The 16,338-nt window shown below is 30.3% G+C and overlaps 1 protein-coding gene across 2 annotated transcripts; it reads left to right on the plus strand.

Annotated features, from left to right (window-relative positions):
* On the plus strand, window positions 5,664–10,751 carry LOC105168154 (protein NRT1/ PTR FAMILY 2.13-like). 2 transcript variants are annotated; one of them, XM_011088108.2, is made up of 4 exons: window positions 5,664–5,930; window positions 6,904–7,121; window positions 9,034–9,599; window positions 9,764–10,751. In XM_011088108.2, exons 1-4 carry the CDS (start codon window positions 5,753–5,755, stop codon window positions 10,644–10,646), a joined length of 1,845 nt encoding a protein of 614 aa, XP_011086410.1. In that variant the 5' UTR covers window positions 5,664–5,752; the 3' UTR covers window positions 10,647–10,751. The 2 variants fall into 2 exon arrangements, with proteins under 2 accessions (XP_011086410.1, XP_020552108.1); XM_020696449.1 differs by having other exon boundaries at window positions 5,757–5,930; window positions 6,893–7,121.

The following is a 16,338-nucleotide window of genomic DNA, read 5'->3' on the forward strand; positions in this document are numbered from 1 at the left end:
GATTATACCCTTATAAAAAAAAAATTATTTATCTTTCTATATTTTTAAAAATACAACAATTTACCTTTTTTATATTTTAAAATGAAATAATTTACCTCCTTAGATAGGGAGGTATGCTTCGTTTTAGAAAAACATAGTGGGTAAATTAATATTATTTTTTTATAGGGGTTAATTTGCTCATTGGCAAATATCACAAGGAGGTAAACTGCACTAAACTCAATCGAAAAGGGGCGAATTGATGTCTCAATGTTTTGATATGTCAATTTTAATATTTAATTTAATTTATTGATTTATTTATTATAACATTTCCGCGAATCTAACTTTCCACACCCCATTATTTTTCAATAGTTTGTAAATCTAATATTAATTTATTATTTTATATATGTTTTATTAAACAATAAAATTTTATAAATGTTTTATTTTAAATTGTATTTGTAAAAATTACAGACACATACAATTTGCCACAAATTATTAGTACTATTTATTGAGTGTGAGGGCTCAGAGTAACCATCCATGATATGCAGACGACAAACTTACCGTCATATGTATTTTTCTTTTTTTATAAAAACATTATGTTCATCTACATCTAAGATTGATAAAAAATTGTTAAGAAAATATTAGTTATGATTTTTTTATTTTATATAATTAAATAAATATATACATAAATCCTGATGAGTTGGAGAGGGAGAAAAACTTTTCAAATAAATATGGAATAATTACATCTACATCCCCTAATTTATATTTATTTATACAAATTACCTTTATCTTCTAAAAAGTTACAATACAACTACCAAAATCTCAACATTATTTAAACAAATCACATCTGTTTTTTAAAAAATTACACATACATCCTATAGAAATATCAATATTATTATATGAACTATTTTTACTTTTTGCCGATCGTAGGTGGTTTCTGTAATAACACAAAAAAATAGGCCTAATTTGCGAAAATAGACTATAAATCAGGAGTAAAATGTAATTGTCCAATAAATAAATACACAATTGAGAAATAGCAAAAGAGAGGGACAAAAGTGAGAGTCTATGAAAAAAGAGAAAGTTGGATAAAGTGGAGGCATAGGGGGGGGGTTGGGGGTTGAAACAGGAAAGATAAAGATAATAAATATTAATTAAAGATTTAGTACCATTAAAGTTGATCTAACTGTCTGTTGACGTGTTTTTAGTTGATTTGAATTTCTGTGCTGATTTACTTTTTTTTTTTTAGTTATAAAAAAATATAAAATAGGTCGTTTCTTGCTTATTAAATAGTAAATAAAATTTAAAATTAACATTCAACTCATGTGTATTTTTGCTTATTAAATTTTTCTTCTCTTATTTTTGGTAATTTTTAGACGTTAACTACAAAATTTTGATCTCTTTTATATTGTTCAATCAATGTCTCTAATTAGACGTGGGGCGGCAATTACATTGTCTAAATCACTGTAAATCTGTAAATTATTCAGTTTCATTATTTTTATCTTATGTGAAACAGTAATTACATTGTCTACATCACTGTAAATCTGTAAACTGTTCAGTTTCAATATTTTTATGTTATGTGAAGCAGTAATTACATTGTCGGCATCACTGTAAATTTATAAGACGATTAATAAATTAATAAATCTATATATGAAGCAAAGATGTAATTAAAATTTGGATTCTTTAAATATTTTAATGAACAAGGATTAAAAGTAAGTAGTATTGAAAAAAGTGGACATCAAATGATTTATTGCCCACTTCCGTAAAAAGTTAAATATTGGAGCAAAAAGCATAAATCATCCCACTTGCCAAAATTGACACCAAATTTGGCAACTTTCTACCTCACTACATTCCCACTTCCAAACTAATCACAAATAAATTCCTTTCTTTTTTTTAAAAAAAAGAAATAATAATTATATATACGTTTGATGTATCGGACAATGTCTCAATAATAATATTCATACGTCTGATAGAATCCAAATTCGTGATCCTGTATTTGATTATGGACCTTGGTCATCGACGTCGGTCCCAAGACTTTATTAATAATTATAAATAAATTTAATTTATACTCAATTAATTGAGTTTGATTAAATCCCAAATTAAATAGTTTTTTGGGCATATAATGGCTATAATTCTTGATCATAGGAGGGGGTAGGAGTGGCCATTTATGGGTTGGGATTGGGGAATGGCTACACACAAAGAGACATGCCCAAATGGATAGAATTGGAGTTGGACAATTTGCATTTAAATAAATATTTGGTGCTATTTTTGTCTTTCCTTATATATTTTGTCCCATATGAAATGCCCATAAAAATATTAAATAGTGTGAATCATATTATGTTATAGAAGAATTATTCATCTACAGCAGTAAATTGCTCTCTGATTATCCTATTGATTTTACAAAAGTGTTCTCTATTTCAATTTCAATATTTTTTTAATTATCATACTAGCAGTCTGGCACACTCGATGCGTGTGCACATTTTTTTTTAAAAAAAGATAGACATTATCTATATAGTTAAGAAAGAAAATGTTCAGTAAAATACTTTTTTATCGAAATAATATCTAGAAATAAATTTATATATAAATATTTTAAAAAAAATAATAAAATTTAGATGCTGATGGTTACTATCTTTTAAATGAAATTGCACTTGTAAGCCAATGAGAAATTTTTTAGTACGGTGACGGAAGGGCAGTTTCGTACATCTACATAATGCATACCAAGCCAATTTTTCTAATATTGCCCCACTTAGTTAATAGTATAAATATTATTTCATAGGGCTAATTACATTTGGTTAGTGTAAATTATATAAAAACTTTCTATTTTTTACAAAATTATGGTTAGAATACTTGAAAAATATTACACTTACATCCCATCAGGTGTATTGCTATAATTTTGTAAAAGACAGAGGGTTTTTGTATAATTTGACTTAACTTTATGGGGTGTCAATATAATTTACCTTATTTCATATTTTAAATAGGGAGAAATTATTTTAATAATGCAAAGAAAAATAAATTACAAGAATGGGGTGGTTTTGGAGGAATTGAAAAAGTAGGCAGCACCACGATACCAATTTTTTCTTTTTTCTTTTTAAATTTGGACTAGCACCACGATCTAAGATCGCGGTTCTAGTCCAATTTTTTCTATTATTACCTTAATCAAAATTGCAGTGCTGATAATTATTTTATTTTTATAAAAAATAGCGAGTCGCGGTGCTGCCTATTTTTTCAATACCTCCAAAATCGTCCCATTCTTGTAACTCTTTTTTTTTTTCATTATTAAAATAATTTTCCCTTTAAATAGGAGATATTGCAAAGAATTTTTCTAATATTTGCTATAATTATAAAAACTTTCCCGTTATTGAAAAAATTACAAATACTTTTTTAAAATTAGAAATACTCTTTGTGACACTTATTAATAAGAGAATATTTATTATTTTAAAAAATTATAATTTTTAAATAACAAAAATTATTTAATAAAACAAATATCATAATAGCCTCTTATAATATACATTTTAAAAAAATAAGATATACGCTTTTATCTGCAGTTATTGACTAAGACTACAAGGTAGTCTAAGGGCCTTTTGGAGGAGGTCCATGGACTATAATATTTTTAAATGGCCCATATTCAGACCTCAGCCCACAAACCCAAAGTTAAAACAGTCCAACTCCGACATAGTAGGCTGTCTTTGAATTGAAAATTGGGGCTTTCAGGGTAAATGAGAAACAAATACTAGGGGTGCAGTTTCGATATTTTTAAAGTTATTTTCAAATCGAATTGTCATTGAAAATTTTATAAAATAATTTTTTAATAATTTGTACGATTTTGGATGGTATGACGGTTTTGCTTGATAGTAGCAAGCAAGAAAGATCAACATTATGTATCATAGACGACGACCGACACTTTTTTCAACTTTAAGTAGATTAAACTACAAGGACATATATAGTAATCCAACAAGGAAACACTCAATCCAATAAAAGTTAAGGGTCGATTTCAGGGAGAACATAAATAAAAAACAGAAAGACAGAATAAAGAAAGCGGTAGGAGAGAAAATCATGACAATCATCAAATGGGCTTAAAAAATTAAATATATATTTTTTTGTATAAAGTCTAAACATAAATTTTATAAATTTGTAATGTGGACCTTTAATAGTATATGAATTTGGGCTTATACAATTTGAATACGAAATTTTTCTAAAAAATAAATTATTTTATGAAATTATTATATATATAATTGTAAAAAGAGCGGTGCAATTCGATTTTCGATAGTTTGTTTTTAAGTTCTAAACCAAAATTACACTAATAATACAGCGCGACGTTACTCTAAATTTAAAATTATAATTTAAAAAATAAATCATACAAAGTAATTTGATTCAATTTAATTCCAGCGATTTTAGGTGATTTTAATTTTTTTTTTAATCATTCCTAACAAAGACAATCATAAATGTGCAACATTAATTGTACCTTACAGTACCATATCCTGAAGGTCTGAATTGTCTTTGGTAATCCCAAGTGCACACCAGCCAAGACCAAACATTTAGGTATCTTTGCCAACCCTCTTCACCTTTTTGTTTGTTCCCACTATTTCTAGATCCATTCTTCATATTCTTAATATTAAAATTTATTTATTTTTTATTGATCAAGAATTTTATGTAGTTGATAATTATTTTTCACTGAATTTGGATTATTACAGAATTATAAGTCTTAAATGATTATTTTTTTTATATAATTTTAACAAGATTTGTACGTGCAAGCAATACATATATATAGCGTGAATACAATTTACCCCCATGTGATCTTGAAAATGAGCACATTACCCCCTATGAAAAAAAATATAGCAATTTACCCCCCTATACTTTTTAAAATAAAGTAAATTTACCTCCTTATATAGAGAGGTAAATTGCTTCATTTTAAAAATCATAGGGGGGTAAATTGTTGTATTTTAAAAAATATAGGGAGGTAAATCGTTATTTGTTTTTTCATAAAGGGGTAATTTACTCATTTGCGATATCACAAGGAGGCTGCTTGTATCTTTTTCCATATATATATACACATTGTAATTACTTATGGGCTTGAAAATTTAAAGGCAATCAAGAATTTTATGATAGTTAATTTTTACTGAATTTGAATCAAAACATAGTGATATGAGTTGTAAAAATGAATGAAATGATACAAAAATGGCTAATTTGGAAGAAGAAAACAAAAGGAAAAAGGGAATTTGTGAAACACAAGAAATATGACAAAAAATGAAAGAATTTGAAGCTTAATCATTCTTGTAACTGTGAAAGTGTCCCCTCCCCATATATATCACATGCATCAATCCTCACTGCCCATCATATTGTTTAATTTTTTTTTATTTTATCAAAAAAAAAAGTTAGAAAAAAGTGATTTTGATTGAATTCGGAACAGTCGTACTTTTGTTTCTTATGTAAGCCACGAAATCAACTTTACGTATCTCTATCCACATTTATGTGTATATTAAAGGTGATGTGATTTATACTTTTTGATACTTTTATACTCGGTTTATATGTATTAAAAAAATAATAATTTTGAAATAAAAAAGATTTTTATGTCTTACGTAAGGCATGCAATCAGCCCCATGCTGTGTCTTACATATCATGTCTCTCTCCATACCTTTCTATCTCTATATATATGTACGCATATATATATATATATATATATATAACTGCCCATATTTTTATTACAGTAAAAACTGAAAGCAAGTTATATATATATATATATGGAGGGCAATAGGTTGTTGAGCTGAGAAGCAAATTGATAATGGAGTCATCACAGGAAAAAGAAATGAGGTCTTCTTCTTGGCTTGTTTGCTGGTTTAACAAGTTCCGAGGTTTCCCGACCAAGTCTCCGCCGCCGGAGAATGGATGTCATGAAACAAAAGCTGCAGCCCAGAAGCAGAGAAAGCCTGGAGGATGGAAGGCCATGCCATTTATATTGGGTCTCTCTCTCTCTTCCTTCTCTCTCTCTCTCTCACATACACACAGACACAGACACAGACACATACATAGTAACATTTTACAGTGGTAGGTGCGTTTTCACACAGTGAAAGTGCCATGGCAGGCATGTATATATACACATGTCAATACGTACACAAAATATGGAAATGTGAATTATTTGACCTCTTTCTTTTTCAAGAATTGAAGTTGGAGTTCAGACAAGAATTAAGTTACTAAACCTGACTAGTTATTGCAAACACATACAGTTTTACAATTATTACAGCTAGAAATGGATGTCCCTCTTCAGTTGATGATGATTCTTAAAAATGTGTGTGTGTGTGTGTGTTCATGGGGGCCATAATTACAATTTTGTATAAGTCAGGGGTTAAAAATTAATTTACAGGGAAGTTTTGCAGTACTTCACATCATCATGTACTAGAAGAAAGATGCTTTTAGAGTTACTTATGTGGGAAATAAAATAATACATTTTGTCTTTCTCCGGGCCCTAATAAAATAATTAACTCCTTTCTTTTATATATATATATATGATTGGATGATCAATTTACTTAAATAAAATAATAAATATGATTATACACCATTGTGTTTGAATCGATCGATTCTAACATAATTATTAAGAAATTTAAATTCATAATAATAAATTCATTAAAGCCGTTTGAATGAATCCATGCTGCCCACAAAGAATTACAGATTCTTGAACTTTTATTTTAAACTGTATTATAATAAATTTCAAATTTATTTAATATACAACCATTTGGAATTCTTCCATCCAAATAAAATCTGAATATTTAGCAACGTCGGTAAAAGAAATTAAAAAAAATATTTTACTTTTATAGTGGGAAATGAATGAAATAATGATTAATCATTAGAGAGAGGAGAGGGGGAGGCCTACCACTCTTGGATGTTTGAGATGGAAAAAACAATAGCATTTATTATGAAATTGAAGTTTTTGGGCAGGGAATGAAACACTTGAGAGGTTGGCTGGAATAGGGCTGGTAGCAAACTTCATGGTGTATCTGCTGAGGGAGTTTCACATGGAGCAAGTGGTGGCCTCAAATGTGCTCAACATATGGTCTGGTTTCACAAATTTCAGTCCCTTGATTGGAGCCTTCATTTCAGACTCTTTCTTGGGCAGATTCTCTACTATTGCTTATGCTACCATTGCTTCTTTCATGGTACGCCAACCCCCCCAATAATTACACTTTTGATCCACTTAAAATTCATTTCAACAACGAGATGAAGAACGTCGGCAGTCTACTGATTTTTTTGAGTTACTGTCGTTCATCTGCAAATTAGTAAATTTTAAATGGACTAAAAATACCATCCACTCATACTTATTGAATTGTTCGTCTATGTGAACAAATTGAATTTAATATAGAGTGATTTATTGTATTATTTGTCAAGATGATTTTAATAAATGTCGGTGTCAAATTCTAATCATATGATAATCATGTGCATTAAAATAAAAACTTTTTTGCAGTACTTGTGATGATGACTTGGAGAGTGTGTGAGAGCAAGTAGAGTTAGGAAACATGACCACTATTGTGGTTAAATGTTAAATTATTACATGATAATTGGGTTTTCATGGGATTAAGACACTTTAGCTGCTTTGGCTCATGAACTAATTATAATTATACAAAAGTAGCTTTTGAGTAAGCATTTCAATTAATCACTTTGTTAAGGCAAACAATACAGGTAGAAGTCGTGGGCACGCTAAGGATACTTCTAGTAATAAAATCGTGCTCGAATAATATGTTTAGGTGGGGCCCTTGATATGAACCGAAAGAAATCGTGGTTTGATATTTGACAAATTAAGATGAACAAAATCTTAGCATCACCACATTAATTAATTCTTGATAGATCCCAAGTCCCAACCATCACTGCACGGCGCCTGTCACGTGCTATCATCATCGCCTCTTACATGGATTTGTTCCGACAAAGACATGCAAATTTTAAAAGAAAAATGGAAAGGGTAACTAGATTTTTACTTTTTCTTGTTGATCAATGATCGTCTCATTTAAAAGTTAGAATAAATTTAGTATTTAATAGTCTGTTTGTTTCTGTTTTTAAATTTCAGTAAAAAAAAATTATGTGTTTTGATTTTGTATAAATGTTTTTATAAAAAATGGAATATATTTGATCAGTTAATGATACCGTATTTTATATTGAACTGTGGCGTCAAATTATTGTATTTTTAAAAAGAGTACATATAATCAAGCATAGTTTTACTTTAATTACTGTTTCAAAAATTAAAAATTAAAATATACACATTAATATTTCTAAAAGGCTTAAATATATTTTTAGTCCTGTAATTTTAATACTTGAGTATTTTTATCCTTTATCTCTTTAAAATTGCAAAATAGTTATGTAATTTTTTGACATATTGTGATTTCGATCCTTTCGGTTCTTGATTTTGCGAAAGTTGTCGGAATAAATCATGTACTGCTCGTGATTTTAACATTTTTATCCTTTATCTTTTTCGGAGTTAGAAAAGCGTCTTGTAACTTTTTGGCGTTTCGTAATTTTGGTCGTTATGGTGCAAGATTTTGGACAAGTTGTCGAAATAAAACATGAGCCACGTCATTTTTTTTCCAACTTTTTGTCCGTGTTGGCAAAAGTGAACCAATCAGAATAAAAGTCCAATTTAAATGAACCACGTGATGCGCATATGATTTATTTTGACAACTATTGCAAAACTCAGCTTTTGAAATATCAAAAAGTTATATAACTTTTTTACAATCCTAAGAAAATAGAAGAAAAAAATGTCAATTTGCCAAAATTATAGAACCAAAAATATATTTAAGTCGTTTCAAATTACTTCTCAAGTGGGGTTACTATTTTTTTTTTTTTTTGCAAAGTACAATATTTAACATCTGTCCCACTTTTTTTTTCTCGTATCTTGCTGGTTATTATTGAGCCCGACAGACATTTGAATCTTCATCTACCTTTATGTGAATTTGTAAATTTAGCATAATTTATTTTGTATTAATTATATATTAATATATTGTTCAATTTATTGAAATAATGATATAATCACGTAACTTAAAAGAAGTATGATATAATTTTGATTAATTTCTTGATGAACAGGGGATGCTGACAATGACCCTCATAGCATGGCTTCCTCAGTTGCACCCTCCGCCATGCAACGTACAAGCGAACCAATGCAAGGGTCCAACGAAATCCCAGTTCGGAATTCTGGCCATGGCCCTCGGCTTTCTGTCCATCGGCTCCGGCGGCATTAGGCCGTGCAGCATCCCTTTCGGTGTCGATCAATTCGACGCGACGACCGAGGAAGGACGCAGAGGAATCAACAGTTTCTTTAACTGGTACTACACCACATTCACTGTGGTTTTGATCATTGCACTGACTTTGGTAGTTTACATTCAAGATTCGGTGAGTTGGGTGTGGGGCTTTGGCATTCCCACAATGCTCATGTTGTGCTCGATCCTGCTCTTTTTCCTCGGGACGAGATTGTATGTGTATGTGAAGCCGGAGGGCAGTGTCTTCTCCGGCCTCTTGCAGGTGGTTGTCGCTGCTTACAAGAAACGGAAGGTTACGTTTCCCGATGGAGACGACGTTGAGGGGGTGTATTATGATCCCCCGCGGTTGAAGGGGACTATTGTAAAGAAGCTAGCTCTAACAAATCAATTCAGGTACTTGATTTGGTATACAGGAGGTGTTTGTAAATGTTTATTTTAGACGTTTATTAGTTTACTGCTGAAAATTAGATGAAAAAAGTGTTTTTTATTTTACAGTTTTTGCTTTTGAACTGCTTAAACTAAGTTAATTTGAGGATTGCAACGTTTGTTTGATCCAGGTTTTTGAACAAAGCTGCCTTAATAATGGAGGGTGAAGTTCTAGCAGATGGGTCTAAGTCCAACCCCTGGAGGCTGTGCAGCATCCAACAAGTTGAAGAGACCAAGTGTCTATTCAGAATCATGCCGGTATGGGCTTCCGGCATCATCTGTTTCACTGCAATGTCACAGCAAGGCACATTCACCGTCTCCCAAGCATCGAAAATGGACCGTCATCTTGGCCGGAACTTCAAGATCCCACCTGGATCGCTCTCCGTTATATCCATGATCACAATCGGTATATGGCTCCCGTTTTACGACCGAGTCCTCGTCCCATCCCTTAGAAAAGTCACGAGGCTCGAAGGGGGCATCAGCCTGCTCCAAAGAATGGGAATCGGCATTGTTTTCTCCATTCTGTCGATGATCGTTGCAGGACTAGTGGAGCCAATGAGACGGGCATCGGCCATAATGCACGCAGGAGAAGACGGCATCGCGCCATTGACCGTCTTTTGGCTAGCCCCGCAGCTAATGCTGATGGGGTTTGCAGAGGCATTCAACATTATAGGACAGATTGAGTTCTACAACAAGGAGTTCCCTGAGAACATGAGCAGTGTGGCTAATTCTTTGTTTTCTTGCACTATGGCCGGGGCTAGTTACCTTAGCGCCATGTTGGTGAACATCGTGCACAAGACGACGGGCAGACACGGCCGTCCCGACTGGCTAACGAAAGACATCAACGCTGGGAAAGTTGAAAATCTGTATTTTCTGATTGCTGGATTAGGTGTGTTGAACCTGGGATACTTCTTGTGGGTGGCTCGTGGATACCAATACAAGAGTAAGTATCGGATTGATGACGATGATAAGCATGATTTCGACGTTGAGCTTAATAATGTAGTTGAAAAATGAATTAAGTCAGTTCTTCTTTGATCATCCAAATTATGAATATATGTATATGTGATCATCATAAATACACGAGTGAGTCTTATAAAAGATGTTTACTATACTTGAGAATGTGATGAAAAACCATTAATTAGCAATGTTGTGGAGCAAGGGCAAAGTCTTATAAGTGGGCTACAAATAAGGTCTTGGATCCCCATCCACATAAATTCGATATCGTCGGTGTAAATCTATACCCACATGAGTTGTGAATCATTGAATTAACACATGATAATGTTATTATATGTGATTTAACGACTGATAACTTGTGTGGGTACAATTTAACCCTGGGGCATCTCCAGGCCTCCCAATTCACTTTTTGGATGCATTTAGGTAAAAACGAGCTATTTTCTATATTTATTTTTAAAATATTTTAAAAATTATATAAACTTATAATATCTTATCGCATTTTTAGCGTACGTCATAATCCCCGTCCAGACACAAACAAATTTGCATAAAATATCAAAGCACTTTGAGTCCAAATTGGACTAAACATTCAAATAATGTGGGGTTCTCCCACTAGTTGGCATGACCACCTCAAATCATGCCATGCCTACAATCCCACCAACATTATCAAAACATCCATACATCACTCCCACCATTGACTACATCTCTATCTTCCGTCCCCAGCAGGCAACCCCAAATGCACCATTCAACCTGTCCAAATACCAAATTACCAGCCTGCAACTTTTGTAATAAAATCAGAGGTACTGGTCAGCTATATATGTGTGTGTCCCATCAATGAAGTAAGTAGCAGCACTCATCCTCTTCCTCATGTTATATGTTTTATCTTTACATGTATACTTTACTAGAACACTCTTTTGCATTTGGCTTTATTAGGTGTGGATGTGATGATAGATTCTCACATCACCACCACCACTACTCTTGTCTGCATCCAGTGGAGTACTGTTCCTTTTCTTGCTTTCTAATTTACAAGCTGTAATAATCATGTCACCTCTGTCTTAATGTTTACAAAGTTTATGTTGGACCAGTGCTTTGGTCTACTTCTCTTCATCTGTCATTTTCATGGATCACCCCTGATTGCCAAATCTTGTCTTTCTTCACAAATTCAACTTTCTTTCTTTTTTTTTTTGTTAAATTAATAAAAAGTTACGTCAGAGATAAATTCGCTGCGATTATCCCAATTAACGGAACCTAACTATCACAAAATATTCATTTCGTCAAAACTTATTGAGATATTGTCTAACTTAGTCAACATAGTCCCATTTATAACATATTAGTAAGTTAAGCCCAATTTTCACTAAATCAAACATTATGGGCGGACTACCGTCATCCCATAATATATACCCGTATAAATTGACGAACTTTGTGCCCGTAATGAGGTTCGGACATGGCATTCGAGTAAAGAATTGGACACTTTTCCCCATAGTACCACCATATTGATTATATGTTTCTTTTTTTTTTTTTCAATTGTTATTAAGTGTAAGAAGTTTGTAGACTTCTATAATGAAATGATATTTGAAAAGGGTATGACGTGTCATGTCAAATAAGTATCAAATATCGTATACGACGTGATATTTCTTTAATAATTGTTAGATATGCTTTTCGACTTGTTTAATTAAGTACAAATAAGGAAATATTGTTCAATATGTTTCTAGTATAGAATTTGAAAAAGTTATGATGTGTCATGCCAAATATGTATCAAATATCGTACACGACGTGATATATCTTTAATAATGGTTAGATATGCTTCTCGGCTTGTTTAACTAAGTACAAATAAAGAAATGTTCAATATGTTTCTAGTGTATGGATTTTTTTTATTTCCTCATATACTTTAATGAAATAAAATGAATAATAAAAATTTTAATTATTTCCTAGTTAATACCTTTTTATATGCAAGTTCCAAGCTATTTCTCTTTCCTTGAAATATATAATTTGCAAACCATAATATATATAAACTTGATTATTTGTTTTCATATATTATAAATATAATATAAAAATATTTATATATATTGAATAATATTTGTATTGAAACCAAAATTGAAATATGGGTCAGAATCAGACGCAATGCAGCTTTGCACGGATCCTTGATAAAGTAATCTTTACTAGCCACACATATAGTTCTTTCTTGGTCGAAGAAGAAAAAAGCGATAGTCGAAAAAAAATTAAGTGTACCTGATCACACACAAACTGATGAGAATAAAGACGTTATTTTTCACAAGATAAAAACAAATATCTTCAAAATCCCAAACCAATATTTTTTCCTAATTCTCTTCTTAGTAATCGGTAAGCTTTTAAAATGTTTGAAAATTCTTCAAATGTTTGGTCGAAAAGATTACAAATTTTTTTGGTAAGACTGAAGATCTTGGGGAATTTTTTTTATGCGTTTTCATTTGGGGAATTAGGGGCCGAGGAATTAATTCATATGGTTGTGTTTGCAATATTGAATAAATAATACGTGAACACACACGTCTTTTTTTCAGTAAAAAATCTCATTTACCGATACTAAATGACTAAAAGTGTCACATTTAGAAAATATGCAGGATTAAATATATTTTATTAAAAAATACATAGGACTAAATTAGATGGTTATATAGTATTAGGACTAAATGCATAAAAAATATAAACTTTACACGTTTTGGGATCTAATTCATGTCGGTAATCTAATTCGCCTACCAAGTCATCCAAATCGAGTCTTTTGGGATCCGAGAAGAAAAAAGATCGTTAAACTCGTTGGGTAGCCTTCAGATAAAGATCGTTCGATGTTTAATTCAGTTCAAATTGGAAAGATGTGAAGGAAATTTATAAGCTAGTTTGAAAATAATAAAAAATAGTGTACTTGTAGACAAATTAATGTTGCACTCAATTACATAATGAAAAGTAGAAAAATAATATATTAGGTATCAATTATAATTCTTGTTCTATTTTAGGTTTCAAATTCACAAGAAAAAGAAAATTGCATAATACCCCCCGTATTATAAGAAAATTGCTAATAATTTATCTGTGTTAATTAAATAGTAAAAAAACATGCTCTATAATTAAAAACTCTGCAAAAAAAACTTCTTTTCGTTAAAAAAAATGGAAAGTTGCTTACACACACCACAAATAAGAATAACATACCATTTTTTTTCTATTTTCAGCCTTCGACCATTTGGAATGGACAAAATTACCCTATCTTATGCAATTATCCCCTCTCTCTATTTTTTTTGATTAATTCTTTACCTTTTTCATATTTTACTAAAAAAATATTATAAATACTAAACAATTAGTACACATGAAATATTTATAAGTAAAAGATATTATTAATTCAAATTAAATTATTATTCATGTTTTACATATAAAAATATCAAATATTTAGGATTATTTTTAGTATTTATAAGTTTTTAAATTTAAAATACACGATTTTTTTCTAAATATCATTAGTTAATTTAATTTTGTGTCTAATATATCTTGAAATTATATTATTTATATAAATTACAGTAAATAAATTTTAATATTTAATATAATTATATTTAAATATAAAAGTACATAATTAATTTAAATATATTAAAATTTATAAAAATAAAAAATAGAAAAAGGAAATAAAAAAGAGCACAACATTGTCTTCCCCAAGCCCCCGTCCCCCCTCCCCTCTCCCGTCGCGCACCTCTGCTTCCATCTTGCGACCTCTGCCTCTGCTTCCACCTCGAGACCTACCTCCACCTCACCATCATCTCCACATTCGCTTGTCGCCGCCCACCCGAATTTGGGTGGCGACAGGCATCGTCGCCTACCTAGATATGTGCGACAACATTGTGGGTGACAACGCCCATCGCCCACTACAGTGATGGTCTGTGGAGGTGGAGCGGCGGCCCTCCACCGACATATATATATATAGCATATGTATGTATTATACAATATTATATTTTTATGATAAATTTACATCTATATAAATGTCAAATATATTTTTAAAATACATAAAATTTGAACCGTTCATTTTTAACTATTTAAGATCAATGGTTATTAAAAGTTAATTAGATCTTACGGGTCTTATGCGATCATAGAAGATCCAACAATTATTAAAATAACAATAATTTATAATATATAATGGTATAACAAAAAATTTAAAAAATATTAACAGGTTATTAAGATGCCCAAATGTCCGTACATATATGGGTTCACTATCATCGTTCCAATCTCCCAAATATTGAGTCATTAAATGATCCTAGTGCCGAGTTCTAGAACGGGTTAGGTCAAGATCCGAGTGAAAAACAAGCGGATCCTAGATTTGGTCGGGTATTTGGTCTTTCTTGGGAAGAGAGGGGTATTTTAGTTTTTATAGTGTTGAGCCAAATATATTCTCATCAATATAAAATAAAATTAAAAAATAATTGAAATATACATTACATGCATAATTTATCATTTTTTTTAAAAAATTAATTATACATAAATAATTTAATTTTTTTTCAAATAAATTGTTATGAGAAGAATAACAAGACTTTTGGGCTTGATTCTATTTTGGACAAATTCATTAATTTTGAGCTTTATTGGGCCAATTATACCTGCGCAAACGAGTTTGCGTAATTGGGCTAAATTATACGATTAGCCCAGTGGGATATAATGTTTTTTTTTTCTTTTTTCAAATAATAATAATCATTATTTTTATGATGGAATAAATTATAATATATATATATATATATTAAAAAAGCTAAAAGTGTTTGTAATATATTTTCGATATTTCATCAATTGCTATGACAAATATCAATTTACTAAAACCCAATTAATGGTGTTTTTAGTGTTAATTTCTTAATAAAATCACCCCTCTCTTTTGGTATAAGAATACTATTATTGGTCGAGGTGTTTATTCAATAAAATCGAACCAAAAATTAAATTAATTGAATTTTTTGTATGCTAAAATGTTCGACTGAATTAGTCAGTTTGGTTTCTATAATTACCCATTGCTTTTTTCCGATATTCGATAAATTGGATTTTTCTTTGAAATTAGAACAAATATTAAAAATAATAATTACCCTTCTTATTTACGCTTTCTAATATGTAAAATAACATAAATAATACAAATTATTTCATTATAAATACATATTAATAAACAAAAAATAATATTTCTGTATTTGATGTGTTTTGGTGAAATTTTCACATTTTAATTACAACTTCTTGAACTTTGGAAGGCAGAAGAAACCTATTTTGTATAATTGAGTAATTAAAAATACGTTTGTGAAGAAACAATTTAGTATATGAAAGTGGTAATGAATCGGATTTTATTCAGAAATTGACGATAATTATTTTAGTTAGTATTCATATTAACAACTTCGTCCATTAATTTTATTTGTAACAATTATAACAAAAAACATATATAATTTTATCAAAACTAATTAAAAACTTACGTAAATATTTTTTTTGCTAAAATTATATTTTTGGTCCTATAACTTTAAATCATTAGTGTTTTGGGATCTGTAACTTACTATATCTACACATTTAATTTTTTTTTTTTACGAATTTAGTTTTGAATATCTTATATTTAATCATTTTTTGTCAAATTTAGTCATGTATTGACAATTTTGGTCCTAACAACTCCTAATTACTACAATATAAAGGGGACCAAAATTGTAGATACAGGACTAAATTCGTTAAGAAAAAGGATAAAATATATAAATAAAGTAAATAATTGGACCAAAAATGAAATTTGGAGTGGAGCAAAGGACCG

This window comes from Sesamum indicum, linkage group LG8, assembly GCF_000512975.1.
Source record: "Sesamum indicum cultivar Zhongzhi No. 13 linkage group LG8, S_indicum_v1.0, whole genome shotgun sequence".
NCBI classification, from domain to species: Eukaryota; Viridiplantae; Streptophyta; class Magnoliopsida; order Lamiales; family Pedaliaceae; genus Sesamum; species Sesamum indicum.